The 15511-nt window shown below is 43.5% G+C and overlaps 1 protein-coding gene and 1 long non-coding RNA gene across 5 annotated transcripts in view; both read left to right on the plus strand.

Annotated features, from left to right (window-relative positions):
* The window catches only part of LOC127530057 (uncharacterized), a 530810-nt gene that overhangs the window by 251667 nt on the left and 263632 nt on the right, over positions 1-15511 (plus strand). The window lies entirely within an intron of this gene.
* The window catches only part of znf516 (zinc finger protein 516), a 168627-nt gene that overhangs the window by 132678 nt on the left and 20438 nt on the right, over positions 1-15511 (plus strand). For all 4 annotated transcript variants that reach the window (XM_028817208.2, XM_051935701.1, XM_051935703.1 and 1 more), the window contains exons 4-5: positions 4614-6071; positions 11478-11582. In XM_028817208.2, the coding sequence (XP_028673041.2) occupies positions 4614-6071; positions 11478-11582 (1563 nt within the window). The remainder of the gene's footprint in view (positions 1-4613; positions 6072-11477; positions 11583-15511) is intronic.

The raw sequence follows: 15511 nt of genomic DNA on the forward strand, positions 1-15511 counted from the left end.
TTTCTTCTTTTTTTGCTCAGTCTTTGAAGAAAGTTGACAGTGTCGATGGCGAAATTCCGAATTCACTGGCAACGTCTTTTTTTTCTTTTTGTCGCAATCGAGAGCTGCAAAAATGTATAAAGTTTTTTTTCTAATATGAACTGTTTCGTTTTTTCGTGTCTGCCGTTTCTGTAGGAGGGTGACAATGAGTTAAATTCCAATGGATGTTTTCCAAATGTCGACGAGCGATAAGCAAAAGGTATCACTGAAAACAAAAACAGCAAAAAAACAGTTTTAGCAAAGTTCAAAGAAAGAATTTTTTTTGACAATGTTTGTGTTTGGGGATCGTTGTGCACAACTGAGCTGCGACCAATGTTCCCTCTAAGGAGCAGCATATAGTGAGCAAAAAACATTGTTTATGAGCGACATTTTGTTTAAGCCAAAAATTTATGAGCACCAACTCCGACGGTTGGAGTGAGCGATCGTGCGATAAGTACAAGCGATGCCGTCGGAATGAGTGATCATGCGGGAAGTATGAGCGACGCTCTGAATTCGTGTGAGCGATCGCTCACGCGCTCAGCTTAGAGGGAACATTGGCTGCGACCACAGAACTAACTGCTCGGTGGAGGATTCATTCAGGCATTTCACTTCGTTGTAATGAAAGTATCTGCTGAATGTACTTCGTAGTAATGAGATTTCTATAGACTCGTGTCATATGGGGAAACTGTCTGGAGCATAAAAATACTTTGTTGTAATGAACGTTTCGTTGTAACGGAATTTTACCTGTATATAAAATCCTAAGCCTAAAAGTGCAACAATTTTATGTGACTTTTTTGTCACACTTTAAATCGGTCTTATTTTAAAACCTACATATATAAGTTTGGTATCATTCTTTTCAGAATTTATCAAACTTTAATGTTATGTTGTTCGATTTTCAGATTCTTATTCCAGTTTTAAATTATAAACTAAAATATCAAGAAGGTCGAGTTATGATGACCCATTGCATACCACTTTAGTTTTCACGTGATTTTTCCTGTTATTTAAATGAGTCATTTTTTTTTTTAAAGTTTTTGAATGTCAGTTAAAACAAATGGATTTGTTATTTAGCCTCTTATAAATACTCATCGAGCATAGTGAACCTCAGTTTAACTGGAATACTCCAATCGGTAAGAAGAGTAAATATTTTATTCTCATTTCATGATTTTTATTCCGTTAATCCATCCATCCATTATCCAACCCGCTATATCCTAACTACAGGGTCACGGGGTCTGCTGGAGCCAATCCCAGCCAACAGAGGGCGCAAAGCAGGAAACAAACCATGGGCAGGGTGCCAGCCCACCACAGGGCACACACTAGGGACCATTTAGAATCGCCAATGCACCTAACCTGCATGTCTTTGGACTGTGGGAGGAAACCCACGCAGACACGGGGAGAACATGCAGACTCAACGCAGGGAGGACCTGGGATGCGAACCTGGGTCTCCTAACTGCGAGGCAGCAGCGCTACCCACTGTGCCACCTACTCCATTAAATAATAATTCATTTTTCTTTTGCATATTTATAGAATTTCGTGATTTTGACTCCAATAAATTATAATTTTTCTTTTGTACATTTACAGATTTTACTAATATTCTGGCCACAACTGGGGTTTGAGCACCAAAGGCGCCAGGGGGACTTGGCCCCCCTAGTATGTATATATTTGTAGCTTTTTCAAATGCCACTGCACAGGTACTGCTTCAAGAAAAACGTCTGGGTGTGTGTGTGAAGGTAGTGATGAAGTATATCTGGACTGCTTAATTATCAATGTCTTAAAAGTTTTGTTTTAGCAAGGAAAGTGATGGCTCTTTAGCTCCCATGCATTCATTATCATCCATCCATTATCCAACCCACTATATCCTAAGTACAGGGTCACGGGGGTCTGCTGGAGCCAATCCCAGCCAACACAGGGCACAAGGCAGGAAACAAACCCCGGGCAGGGCGCCAGCCCACCGCAGGCATTCATTATAAGGACCTGCTAATGCCATGTGTGGTTCAAGTGGGTTTAACGGTGAGGTCTACATTGACTACTTAGATTTAGTCATAATAATGATGTGTTTTATTTATATAGCACTTTTCCCATGCTCATTTCAGCCCACCTGTTGTGTCAGGTTGCCACAAGACTTACAAATTGCAGGTCCCTGCCTTTCAGACAGCCATGTATCCTGCCGACTACGCCAGTGTGACACCAGTAGAGGGCATAGTAGCCACTCAACCCGACACAGGCAGACACCGAAGGCACACTTTTACAATCAGGAGTTTTTTACTTTTATTTCTTCACTTGTGGGCAACATCTTCCCCATTCCCACGAGCCACAACTCAGTCCCACTAAGCACAAACACACACAGTACTCTCTTCTTCTTCTTTCTCTCTTTCTCCTCCACTCCTCCTCGGCAAGCTTCGTCTCCCTCTTCCCAACTCTGGCTCCCCGAGTACTATCTGTAGGCCCCTTTTATATGTTACCCGGAAGTGCTCCAAGTGCTTGATGACCTGCTTCCAGTCATTGAGGTGAATTAACTGCCCATACGAGCCTAGGAGCAACAGGGCTTTATTCAACTCCATCTCCCATAAAGCCCTGCGGGAGTCCAAGGCACCACTGCAATCCATGGGGGCTGCCATCTAATGTCCCAGGGGAGGTAATGTTCTGCCCACGCTTGCTCCCCCACCGGTCCTCTCAGCGACGAGGCTTCTCGGCCAGGCAAAAACCCCAGCCGTCCATGACACACCTTAAATGGTGTAAGAATTAATAAGAAACCCAGATAAAGAGCTGGGGCACCATAGTGTTCCCTGTGTAACTGGCAGGTCAAAATAAACCACAAACAAAATAAAGTTTAGCCTTTGCAGATTTGCTAGACGGTAAGGGTCGATCTCCACGTTACCGGGTCCTTCTGGGAGCCTCTTGATCCCGCTACCGCCAAAAACATATCTGAGGGATGAGCCTAGCAGATGAGGACACTCACACAAAGCAAAGAGGTAAGTGCAAAGGTGTTATTATTAAACCCCAAAAACAGATCAGGGTCCAAATTGCAGTGCTTAAAATTCAAGAGATCATTACATAAAAAGTCCAAGTGATTGTGGAGGTTAACAACAAAGCCATAAATAAATTCATTGAAATGGACTTTAAATCAAGCAGGAGTCACCTCTTTAAAATCACAGATTCCCCCCCCACCCCGAACACAGTGCTTCCCTGTAAAATTGACGTCCCTCTGGCTTATCCCACTTGGATCTTGCAGCCTGGAGAGACGTCACCCAACAGGCGCAGACACCCTTCAGTCCTGCTCGTGGCCCCCTAGCCCATCCTATGCCGATTCACCAAACCTCCACCCCTTCGACTCCCACTACCACTAAGAAGAGGGACGCCTCACGCCTGGACAAACTGGCGAGGAAGGCAGGCTCTATCGTAGGCACGGAGCTGGACAGTTTGACATCTGTGGCAGAGACGGGCGCTGAGCAGGCTCCTGTCAATCATGGAGAATCCACTGAACAGAATCATCTCCAGACAGAGGAGCAGCTTCAGTGACAGACTTCTGTCACCGTCCTGCTCCACTGACAGACTGAGGAGATCGTTCCTCCCCACACTATGTGACTCTTCAATTGCACTTGGGGGGGGGGGAGTTAATATTATACAAAGTTATTGTCTGTCTGTCCGGTGGGCTGGCGCCCTGCCCGGGGTTTGTTTCCTGCCTTGCGCCCTGTGTTGGCTGGGATTGGCTCCAGCAGACCCCTGTGACCCTGTAGTTAGGATATAGCGGGATGGATAATGGATGGATGGATTGTCTGTCTGTATACCTGCATTGTTATCACTCTTTAATTTAATAGTGTCTTTATCAGTATGCTGCTGCTGGAGTATATGAATTTACCCTTGGGATTAATAAAGTATCTATCTATCTATCTATCTATCTATCTATCTATCTATCTATCTATCTATCTATCTATCTATCTATCTATCTATCTATCTATCTACCTACCTACCTACCTACCTACCTACCTACCTACCTACCTACCTACCTACCTACCTACCTACCCGGACTTACACGGGGAGTCCGCTGGTATATGCTGGTTATTCCTACTCAACCTTGAGGCCCCTCTTGAGCACTGCCCACACGCTGCTTCCCCTAGGACTCCATTCCCGTCCACCTGCTTCCTTTCCATCGCACTGGCTCCCTCATGCTCCTGCCCTTCGCTCTCCCAGAACTCACTGGGAGGATTATATCTCCCAGTTGTCCTGAGAATGCCTTGTGATGCCACAGTATGAATTGGCAAGTGTGGCTGGGGAAAAGGATGTATGGGCCTCACTGCTAAGACTGTTGCCCCCGTGACCCCGTAAGCGGTGGAAAATGAATGCATGACTGAAAGAACGAGCAACATCTTCTGACTGTGAAGCAAATTGCAGATGTGATCCAGAGAAGAAGAATGACAGCTCCAGCACTTGCTGCATGTAAAACATAAACTGCTGAAGCTGATCTTGACAGACCCGGCGGTCCGCACATTTATTGATTTAAAGTTAACTTTACAGATCTACAGTTAAAATGTGTGATGAAGGTGATGTTGACTTTTACATGTTCTCACGTCTCTTTTTTTTGCTTTCTGTTTTAACAGATGAAAAGCCATACTCCTGCAGCCATTGTAGTTACGTGACTAATGAAGCGTCACTATTAATAATGCACATGGAAGACCATCACGGAGGAAGAGGCGACGTCGCCAGCAAGCCCTGTAGTGCCAACAGCAGAAGTAATACACCCTTAGCCATATCTGCAGCAGGCTCCCAGAACCCGCTGAAAGGAAACAGTGTTAAAGGGTACGAAGAGGAGGACACGGAAGAGGACAGCTTGGTGAAACGAGAACAAGCTCCCTCACAAGAGAGCTGCCATTTTTCAGGCTCCCCGAAATGCTCCAAAGAAAAGCTCCCATCCCCATCGGAACCCAGTGCACTTAATAATATTGTTGACCTCAGAACTTTGGAACTGCGGGCAGATGTTAAAGTCAAAGAGGAAATTGATAAGGAAGGCATGCAAGGAGTAAGTGAAACATTAACGAGCGCCACCATTCCGTTAAATCTGGCTGCAAGTGGTTGCACGCGGAAGGATTTACCTACCTCATCCCAGCAGAATGATTTGGCCGTACACCAGTGTCCATGCTGCTCTCACACCACCCGTTATCCCGAAGTTCTGTGGATGCACCAAAGAATTTCTCACAAAGTTTCCAAATCAGTGGCTCCCAAGTGGGTTCCGAAGAATGGATTCAAAGGCCCGAAGGAAGAACTGGCTTACTCAAGCCAAAGACGGCGCACCGGGCCTCCACCTGTCTTAGAGGGTAAAGACTGTCATCCCCTTGTAGTTCCTAAAATATCCCGAACCCAGGCGCCACAACAGACTAGCTTACAGAACCCAAAAACGAGTATTGCAGCTTCCGCCCCCCACTTACCCACTGCGTCCCAAGCAAGAGAGACTGGCGCAACACTCCGAGGGAGCCCATCGGTCTCTGGCCAAAATACAACCATGCAACACAAACCTTGCATCAACAAGAATCTGTATGTTGGGGAACAGCCACAGAAGAGGCCAAAGTTGGAGATGTACCCCAAAGTTGCCCCAAGTAGCGCCTTTGAGAGGAACTTCACAACGTCTCAGCGGCCATTTGCTACGACGTCAACCGGAGGCAGGGCCGTGGAGAAAGCTGGGTTTCCGCAAGAAGGTCTAAGATTTGCACTTTCTGTTAAGCATGGCGTGACGGAGCCCACAAAAGTCAAAATGAACACTGCGCCCGGCCTGCAAAACAGACAGGAGGTATCCCCAAAGTCCATTCAGACAAAGACTCTGAAAGAGCCAAATCTGACCCGGAGCTACAGTTTCGGTGGGCGCCTTTCGCAAAGCCCACAGATGCGTTCTGGCCCTGCGTCGGGGATCCTCGGCTTGCCGGCACACACCAAACAAGAACCTTTTTCTGAAGGACCTAAATCCCATGGGGACATTTTGACTTTCCTTAAGACTTGTCATTCGCAAGATTTGGCTAGCCTATACCATCACTGGGGTTCCGGTAGTCCCATGCTTGACCAGACAGGTAAGACATTTGACAGATTTTAAATGCGAGTAAAGCGTGTGACAAAGAAGAAATCCCAATGGAGATTATAATGTACAGCGGGTGAAATTATTTCTTTGAATTGTGTGCAAAGATTTGACATTATTTTACTGCAGGGCAATTTTCTGTAATCTGATTGGATGAAGAGCAGTGCACCATTTCTGTTACACATCAATCCAATACCGCTTTTTGCACAGTGAATGGCATTATTCAAGGGGGAACTGGTGGTGCAGCAGTTAGCACTGCTCCTCCATTTGTCTAGAAGACCGAATTCCAATCTCTGCCTAGCCATTTTTATACTGCTTGCACAGGAGAGAGGCAGCTGTAAAGGTGGAGATTGGAATCAAAAGGCGTATCATTGTCAAAAAGTCAAAACAGAATTCTTAATTGGAAAGTATATGAAATAAAAATCAAGGATTAATACTGGTGGCAATGATCGTAGTCAATTAATGGCCATACCGCATCTAAAGCTGTGGTGACTCTGAGGCTAAGGATCTGCGCTGGTATTCAGAAGGTTGCCGGTTCGAATCCCCGTCACTGCCAAATGAGATCTTACACTGCTGGGCCCTTGAGCAAGACCCTTAACCTGTAATTGCTCCAGGGGCACTGTAAAATGGCTGACCCTGCGCTCTGACCCCAAGGGGTGTGTGAAAACTAATAATACATTTTATTTATATAGCGCCTTTCCCATGCTCAAGGCACTTAAAACTAACAAATTCCTAATACAAGAAATTGTATAAGGTGAAAAAAAACAAAAACAAACCAAAAAACTAAGCATTTTCAGGCCCTGCCAGTAATTTTTCGGGAGACCACCTAGGAAAATCTGGAGTTGCTGCTGGAAGAGGTGTTGGCAAGGCCAACAGGGGGCAGTTACCTTGTGGTTTGATTGTGTGGTGACGTTCTTTCAAACGTATTCACTTGATAGAGCAGGTCTACGCCGGGAGCTCCGTTCTGCGGGCAATTCGGTTCCGAAATGAGACCCCTTTCTCGGGGGCGTATGCTCTTTTACAGTCCACCCGCTGGCAGGGGCGGAGTCAGCTGACCTCACTGAGAGTCTTCTCACTGCTATGGGTGACAAAAGACAAGACAATGTTAGCAAATGCGCCCTCTCTCTCTCTCTCTCTCTCTCTCTCTCTGTCGCTCCTGGGGTGTGTCACAAAAAAACAAGACACAAGAGTCATAAAAAGGTTTGGGGCAGCCACCCGCATAATATTTCCTAGCTGCAAAAGGATAAATTGTTCACACTGATGTCCAAAACAGAACTGATGAGTTAGGGTAAATATGGCAGCTTTAAAGACCAGCAAGGGAAGTGAGGTCATCCAGGGCAGAAGCGGAAAGGTTCCTCTTCCATAGGCTCGGACCCGGACATGACATCATCAAAAGGGCTGGAACCGGAAGGCTCTTCGTTCACAGGTTCTACACAGGAAGTGACGTCATCAGAAGGCCCTGGACCAGAAGTGATGTCATCGGAAGGCCCTGAACCGGAAGTGACGTCATCAGGGCCAGGCAGAATTTCCCGTCAACAGTCTGCAGGAAAGTGAAAGAAACAGTCAGTGCACTCCGCCACCCCCTGGTCTTGTGTGGAATTACTCTCATTTAGACCCTTTAGCTGCCTCCCATGCGCACGTGTGTGACAGGTGGCATCACTTACCTCTGATAAACCTGAAAGGTGATCCTCTGACACGCATGAGTGACAGTTAATTTTTGACTTTTTTGTTTTAAAAAGGAATTACATTTCACTTTTTCAAGGTCAGAGTAATGCATACACAAGTACCGTTATTTATGCAGATGGAGGAAATAAATAGCTTGGCATTCTCTAAATGTAAACTAGCTCTTCTAGTGCGTCGTTGATGGAGTGCGTTTGAAGGTAGACAGGCACCATAGTTATGAATTTCTGTGATGGACTGGCATCCCATTCTTTATGGGCTCCTGATTTGTACCTGATGGGACCAGTGTGGCTCAGTAATAGGAAAACAGTTTCAGAAAGATGGATGGATGGAATGTTCGATATAGTCATATGAAAAAGTTTGGGACCCCCTCTTAATTCTTTGGATTTTTGTTTCTCATTGGCTGAGCTTTCAAAGTATCAACTTCCTTTTAATATATGTCATGCCTTATAGAGACAGTAGTATTTCAGCAGTGACATTACGTTTATTGGATTAACAGAAAGTATGCACTATGCGTCATAACAAAATTAGACAGGTGCATCAATGTGGGCACCCCAATTGAGATATGACATCAATACTTAGTTGAGCCTCCTTTTGAAAATCTAACGGCCTCTAGACGCTGTCCTCCTATAGCCTTTGATGAGTGTCTGGATTCTGGATGGAGGTATTGTTGACCATTCTTCATACAAAATCTCACCAGTTCAGTTGCTTTTGATGGCTGCCGAGCATGGACAGCTTGCTTCAAATCATCCCATAGATTTTCGATGATATTCAAGTCAGGGGAATGTGACGGCCATTCCAGAACATTGTACTTCTCCCTCTGCATGAATGCCATTGTAGACTTCGAAATGTGTTTTTGGGTCATTGTCCTGTTGGAATATCCAACCCCTGCGTAACTTCAACTTTGTGACTGATGCTTGAACATTATCCTGAAGAATTTGTTGATATTTGATTGAATTCATCAGACCCTCGACTTTAACAAGGGCCCCAGTCCCTGAACTAGCCACACAGCCCCACAGCATGATGGAACCTCCACCAAATTTGACAGTAGGTAGCAGGTGTTTTTCTTGGAATGCGGTGTTCTTCTTCCACCATACAAAGCGCTTTTTGTTTTGACCATATAACTCCCATTTTTGTTTCATCAGTCCAAAGCACTTTGTTCCAAAATGAATCTGGCTTATCTAAATGAGCATTTGCATACAACAAGCGACTCTGTTTGTGGTGTGAGTGCAGAAAGGGCTTCTTTCTCATCACCCTGCCATACAGATGTTCTTTGTGCAAATTGCGCTGAATTGTAGAATGATGTACAGATACACCATCTGCAGCAAGATGTTCTTGCAGGTCTTTGGAGGTGATCTGTGGGTGGTCTGTAACCATTCTCACAATCCTGCTCATATGCCGCTCCTATATTTTTCTTGGCCTGCCAGACCTGCTGGGTTTAACAGCAACTGTACCTGTGGCCTTCCATTTCCTGATTCCATTCCTTACAGTTGAAACTGACAGTTTAAACCTCTGAGATGGCTTTTTGTAGCCTTCCCCTAAACCAGGAGACTCAACAATCTTTGTTTTCAGATCTTTGGAGAGTTGCTTTGAGGATCCCATGCTGTCACTCTTCAGAGGAGAGTCAAAGGGAAGCACAACTTGCGATTGACCACCTTAAATACCTTTATATCTCATGATTGGACACACCTGTCTATGAAGTTCAAGGCTTAGCGAGCTCATCCAACCAATTTGGTGTTGTAAGTAATCAGCATTGAGCAGTGACAGGCATTCAAATCAGCACAATGACAAGGGGACCCACATTTGTGCACAGCCAGTTTTTCACATTTGATTTAATTTCATACAACTAAATACTGCTTCACTAAAAATCTTTGTTCGGAAAACACCCCAGTACTCAGATGTGCCTAGGAAATGAAAGACATACCACTGTTATCTTTTTTGTTGAAAGGAGAGTCAATTATTATGCAGGCTGAGAGGGGTTCCCAAACTTTTTCATATGACTGTATATACGCCGAATTTACCGTTAATCTCATTCTAGAACCCTAAAGTTAAATGAGGCACAGAGCAGCAGAAATAATCATGAGCTTAAGTACAAAATTAAAGGCGATGACACGGTACGCGACTTCTAGTCATTTTGGTATTTTGTACATGCTGACTGTAATTGCTGGACCATCTCGATTTACACAGCCAAAAATCTCTGGGCATGTCACATTTAGTGTCCGAGTGCCGACTTTCTTGTACAGCTGGGCTCGCTGCATTTTCTGGCAGCCAATAACATGCTGCCCCTCTGTCTTTTTCTTTTTCTATTCTGTTGTGCTCCGTAAAACACGAGCCATCACGCAGACGAGCTTCTCTTCTGTTTGTGAGGTCCAAACACACCCTCGTCAATGCATTATATGAATTGTACGTCTGGATGAGCATTGATTAGTTGTCAGCTCTCATGCACGCAGAGACCACCCCTACGATTAATGCCAAAACCAAACCTGAGCGAGTCTTATTGCACTGAAGCGCAGGGTATGTCACACTTTGGGGGGCTGCGTGTCACGGGAGTTTAGCGACACTGCCTCTGACTCGCTAAGATTATGTAAATGAAGGCTGTAGTGGAAAATCGCTGTGAACGTGACGTGGCCTGACAGTGTTTGTTTCTTGAATTACCGTGTTTAATGAATCAAGCAAAACGTGTCTCCGGGACACATTATAGCCAGATATAAAGGTCCAAGTAGTGTGTCACAGAGACATGTGCTGTTGCTGTTGATATGGTGGCCTCGTGACTCAGATGTGTAAAATTAGCCAAATTTGAATGAAACCTGCAAAGGGAAGCATCTCTCGGTTACTCCTTTTATTTTCCTTTCTGATGTTGCTTGGTTTAGGTCAGGTCGTCAAAATTTATGCCTAACAATACATAGTGATGGGTAAAAAAAAATAAAAAGAACGACGGGCGCTGTGTATTTCAGGTTAAGGATGCAGACAGACAGATGAAGTCCCCGTTCACATGCTGTGGAAGACATCATCATCATTTTCTATTGTAGCCCTTTAAGTCAGATGCAATAAGGTGACCTTTTATAAACGAGGATGTTTTAGTAGTTTTCCACAAATGTTAATGGCCCAGGAAACATGTTTACCAAGGCCAACAGAAGGGCGCTGTGCTGTCCTGGCAGTGACACATTCATTCATAGATGTCTCTAGCCCATGCCTGCGAGGTCTGAGGTCGGCACAGCCCCAGCAGGCAGGTAGAAGGCTAGAGGTTTGATCAGCCCGTCGTGGCTCCACTCATTCAGCATTTCTCTCCTAGGTATCCCTACCCAGGGGGGACAGTCGAGTTCTGGTTCCACTCACTTCCCATTATCCGTGCGACTTGTCTCTGTCACGGTGGCGTCACTTTGATTTGCCTGATGTACCACTTGACAAAGCTGGGTGATGGCTGAGGAGTGGATCCAGCTGCTCTGAAATGCTCACACCTGACATGCCAGTCCTGGAGCGGGCACATCAAGGGGTGAATCTTTTAATTCACTGTAATTTATGCATTCTTGCAGTCCTGTGTGTGTCTGGCCTGTCAGCGACTGCAGTGATGAAGGCTGACAGTTGTCATCCAGAGCCTGAAGGTAGCCTCACACAATGACACATTAGACATACTAATGATGTTTCCTACTCCCCCCCCACCACCCCCCATCTCCCTGGCATAATGTTTTCTTTTATAACTTTTTTTTTCCATGAACCACAGCGATGCTGAGGTCACAAGTACGACAAGGAGAGTATATCTGCAAAGAATGTGGGAAAAGCTTCAGTCAGCCTAGCCATCTCAGGACCCACGTGAGATCCCACACAGGTAGGAACTCTTACATTTCACGTGATAGAAGTGATGGCCTGTGTCAGAGATTTGAATATGACAAACAACTATACAGAAATACCATGTGTATGTAATGACCTACATATATGTATGTGTTATATATATAAAACCTGGCTGTAGTGTGTGTGTGCGTGTGTGTGCGTGCGTGCGTGCGTGTGTGTGTGTGTGTGTGTGTGTGTGTGTGTGTGTGTGTGTGTGTGTGTGTGTTTATCTTTATGTTCACCCTGTAATGGACTGGATTGTTCCTGCTTTGTGCTCTGTGCTTGCTGGGGTAGGCTCCAGCCCCCCACAACCCTGTTCAGGATTAAGAGTGCTTAGAAAATGGTACAGTATGGTGTATATGTATATATGAATATATAACAAGCACACACTGTATATATATATATATATATATATATATATATGTATATATTTATATATATATATATATATATATATATACATACACATACACAATCTACCTGCTGGAGTTTAGCTGCAGTGTCAGTCACACATACCAATGCTTATATATGGCTATCTATCTATCTATCTATCTATCTATTAGATAGATAGAAGTGAATGGCACTATATAATAGATAGATAGATAGATAGATAGATAGATAGATAGATAGATAGATAGATAGATAGATAGATAGACAGAAGACAGAAGTGAAAGGCACTATATAATAGATAGATAGACAGAAGTGAAATCTATCTATCTATTATATAGTGCCATTCACTTCTATCTATCTAATAGATAGATAGATAGATAGATAGATAGATAGATAGATAGATAGATAGAAGTGAAAGGCGCTATATATTTATCTATTATATAGTGCCTTTCACTTCTATCTATCTATCTATCTATCTATCTATCTATCTATCTATCTATCTGTCAAGTGAAAGGCACTATATATTTATATAGATAGAAGTGAAAGGCACTATATAATAGATAAATATATAGTGCCTTTCACTTCTATCTATCTATCTATTATATAGTGCCTTTCACTTCGGTCTATCTATCTATTATATAGTGCCTTTCACTAAAGCTGACATTATCCAATATGTGTAATTATTTCCATCCATGTACACTTTCATGCATATGTATTTATACTTATATATACTATATAAATCCATATGCCAGGCCAGTGCCACTGAGACAGATTCGAGCTCCCAGTATATTAATACATTTTACTGTATATGTCTGTGGGTGTATTTTGCATATATCACTTCAATAGATTGTTTGTGTATAGATACCCAATGCATTTTCTAAACCTGCTTATGCAGAACAGGGTTGTAGGACAGCTGAAGCCTATCCCAGCAAGCACTGGGCACAAGTCAGGACAGTCCCTGGTCAGGGTACCAGTCCATCACAGGGTGAACATACACACACAAACACACACACACGCACATCAGGGCCAATTTCGCATCACTAATCTACCTAACCTGCATGTCTTTGGACTGTGGGAGAAAATCTGTATGAACACAGGGAGAACATACAAACTGCACAGCAGAAGCACCTGCGTATTGAACCACCTGTCTCCTAATTGAAAGGCAGCACTGTGCCACTGAATAAATAAGAAATGTAAGCAACTGTAACTCAAATGTTGAAAGTCACCTTGTATAAAGGCATCAGCCTTGTAGTAATAATTTGTAGGTTTTGTGGCTCTGGCAATCAGCTGCATCATATACAAGTCCAGGAATAAGTATAAACACACTTTTTGACTTAAAGTAAACAATTAAAAAAACAAATAATAAAAGTATAATATATATATATATATATACATATATATGTGTGTGTGTGTGTATGTATATATGTATTTTTTTTCCTTGTATATATGTGTGTATATATATTTATATATGAGTGTGTGTGTGTATATGTAATATATATATATACTGTATATATTATGTCTATCCACTTTATATGTATACCTGTATTTATACCTATACATAATATATAAATTCATATGGCAGACCAATCCCAGTGTAATAGACTTCACCTTTTAGTTTATTTAGATACTTTACTGCATGCGTACTGTATATAAATGTGTGGCATGGTGGCACAGTAGTAGCGCTGTGGTTGATGTCCCAGGTGCTCCCTGCATGGCGTTTGCATGTTCTTCTTTTGTCTGCATGGGTTTCCTCTGGAAACAAAGACATGCTGGTTAGGTGGACTGGTAATGCTAAATTAACCCTTGGTGTGTGTGTGTGTGTTTTCGCCTGCGATGGACTGGCTCCTTGTCCAGGGTTTGTTCCTGCCATGTGCCCTATGCTAGCTGGGAGAGTCTCCCACAGAAGCATGTGACCCTGTTCAGGACTAAGCGGTTTATAAAATGACTGACTGATGTACAGTATATAAGTTATATATTTTTATATATATTTATGCGGCAGCTGTAGCCTATCCCAGCATGCATTTGGTACCAGGCAGGACAATTCCTAGACAGTCCGTTGCAGGGTGAACACAGAGACACACACCAGGGGTCAATTTAGCATTGCCAGTCCACCCAACCTGCATGTCTTTCTCCATGCATAGACGTGGAGAGAACAGGCCAGTTCCTTATGAGGAGAACCTTACAATTGAATGCAGATTTCCTTGTTGTAAGGCTGCTGTGCTTCCAATGCACCACCTGCATAGACACATACAGAATTCTACATATACTTACAATATACAGATATCTCATATATATATTATTAAATATTGCAGGCAGTTCCCACGTTCGAGTCTTTATACCCCAGCTATACAGTTTACAACGTGGTGATCTGCACAGTGAAAGATGGCATATTCTTCACAGTAGGCAAGTGAACACTCGGCGAGGGAGAGAAAGACAACCTTTCTCCTTGGAATGCAGTCATTAGGTTTTAAACAAACATATCTGCTGGTGATACTGACCTGTGCAAAACTTTATACATTATTAATCAGATGTCAGTGAGGGAGATGTAATTGTGCATGTTAATGAGGTCCATTGCTACCAGCAGTATGAAAATCAAAATGTCCATTTCAACATATGTCACTATTTTTAGGTGAGGGGGGTGAAACAAAATATCTTCTGCATCTGGGTCAGTGAAAAAAAAAGCAGCAGCTTTCCGACAATTTTATTATGGTTATTGGATAAAAGTGAATGCATTTAGACGGCTGCGAATACATACAAATGGCTGTTTATTACATATGTACAGAATATATTTTTATTGGGGATATTAATAAGATCCATATTTCATGTAATCAAAACTTCCGTTTTGTCTGCAAGGATTACAAAGGTGGTGGCCATAAAATAATTGTATTGTGTAAATCAAAAAGCACCCATAGACTTACCTGCTCTGCAGCTCCATTCCAAAGCCACAACACCTACATACTGTTATACTGGCTGACGCCTTTAATCAAGGGCGACTTACAGTATTTGAGATATGATTGGTTACATTCCTTGGAAAGACTCCTCCAGTGGGAGCACAGGCAGGTGTGGTGGCTTGCTTATGCTCATACAATGGTGTCAGTAGTGGGATTTGAACCTCCAAGCTCAGGTTTTGAGGTCCAAAGCCTTCACCGCTATGCCACGCTGCTTACCACGCACATGCTGTGTTTCATGGGCACCAGACACTGGGTTGGCACACACCCTCACACAATTTAAAGACACTGGTCAACCTAACCTGCATGTCCTTTCTATAAACAACAACAACGTTTATTTCTATAACACGTTTTCATAGGCTTGGCTGTGGTTTCGCTAGATAGTAGGTAGGGACAGTGGGAATCTTGTTCATCCATTCATGCGTGTCACTAATTAGATGATGAGGCATTTGGCTAGCTAAGAGTCTCATGGTGAGGCATTTTCCAAGTTATTACTGTTGCTCATCAACTGTGCCCCTCAGGTCGGCCTTCAAACTAATCTAGTCCTCATGTTATCTAAGAGAAGTTTGCCTGCACCCCTTATGGCCAA

Source organism: Erpetoichthys calabaricus, chromosome 13 (genome assembly GCF_900747795.2).
Source record: "Erpetoichthys calabaricus chromosome 13, fErpCal1.3, whole genome shotgun sequence".
NCBI lineage: Eukaryota > Metazoa > Chordata > Cladistia > Polypteriformes > Polypteridae > Erpetoichthys > Erpetoichthys calabaricus.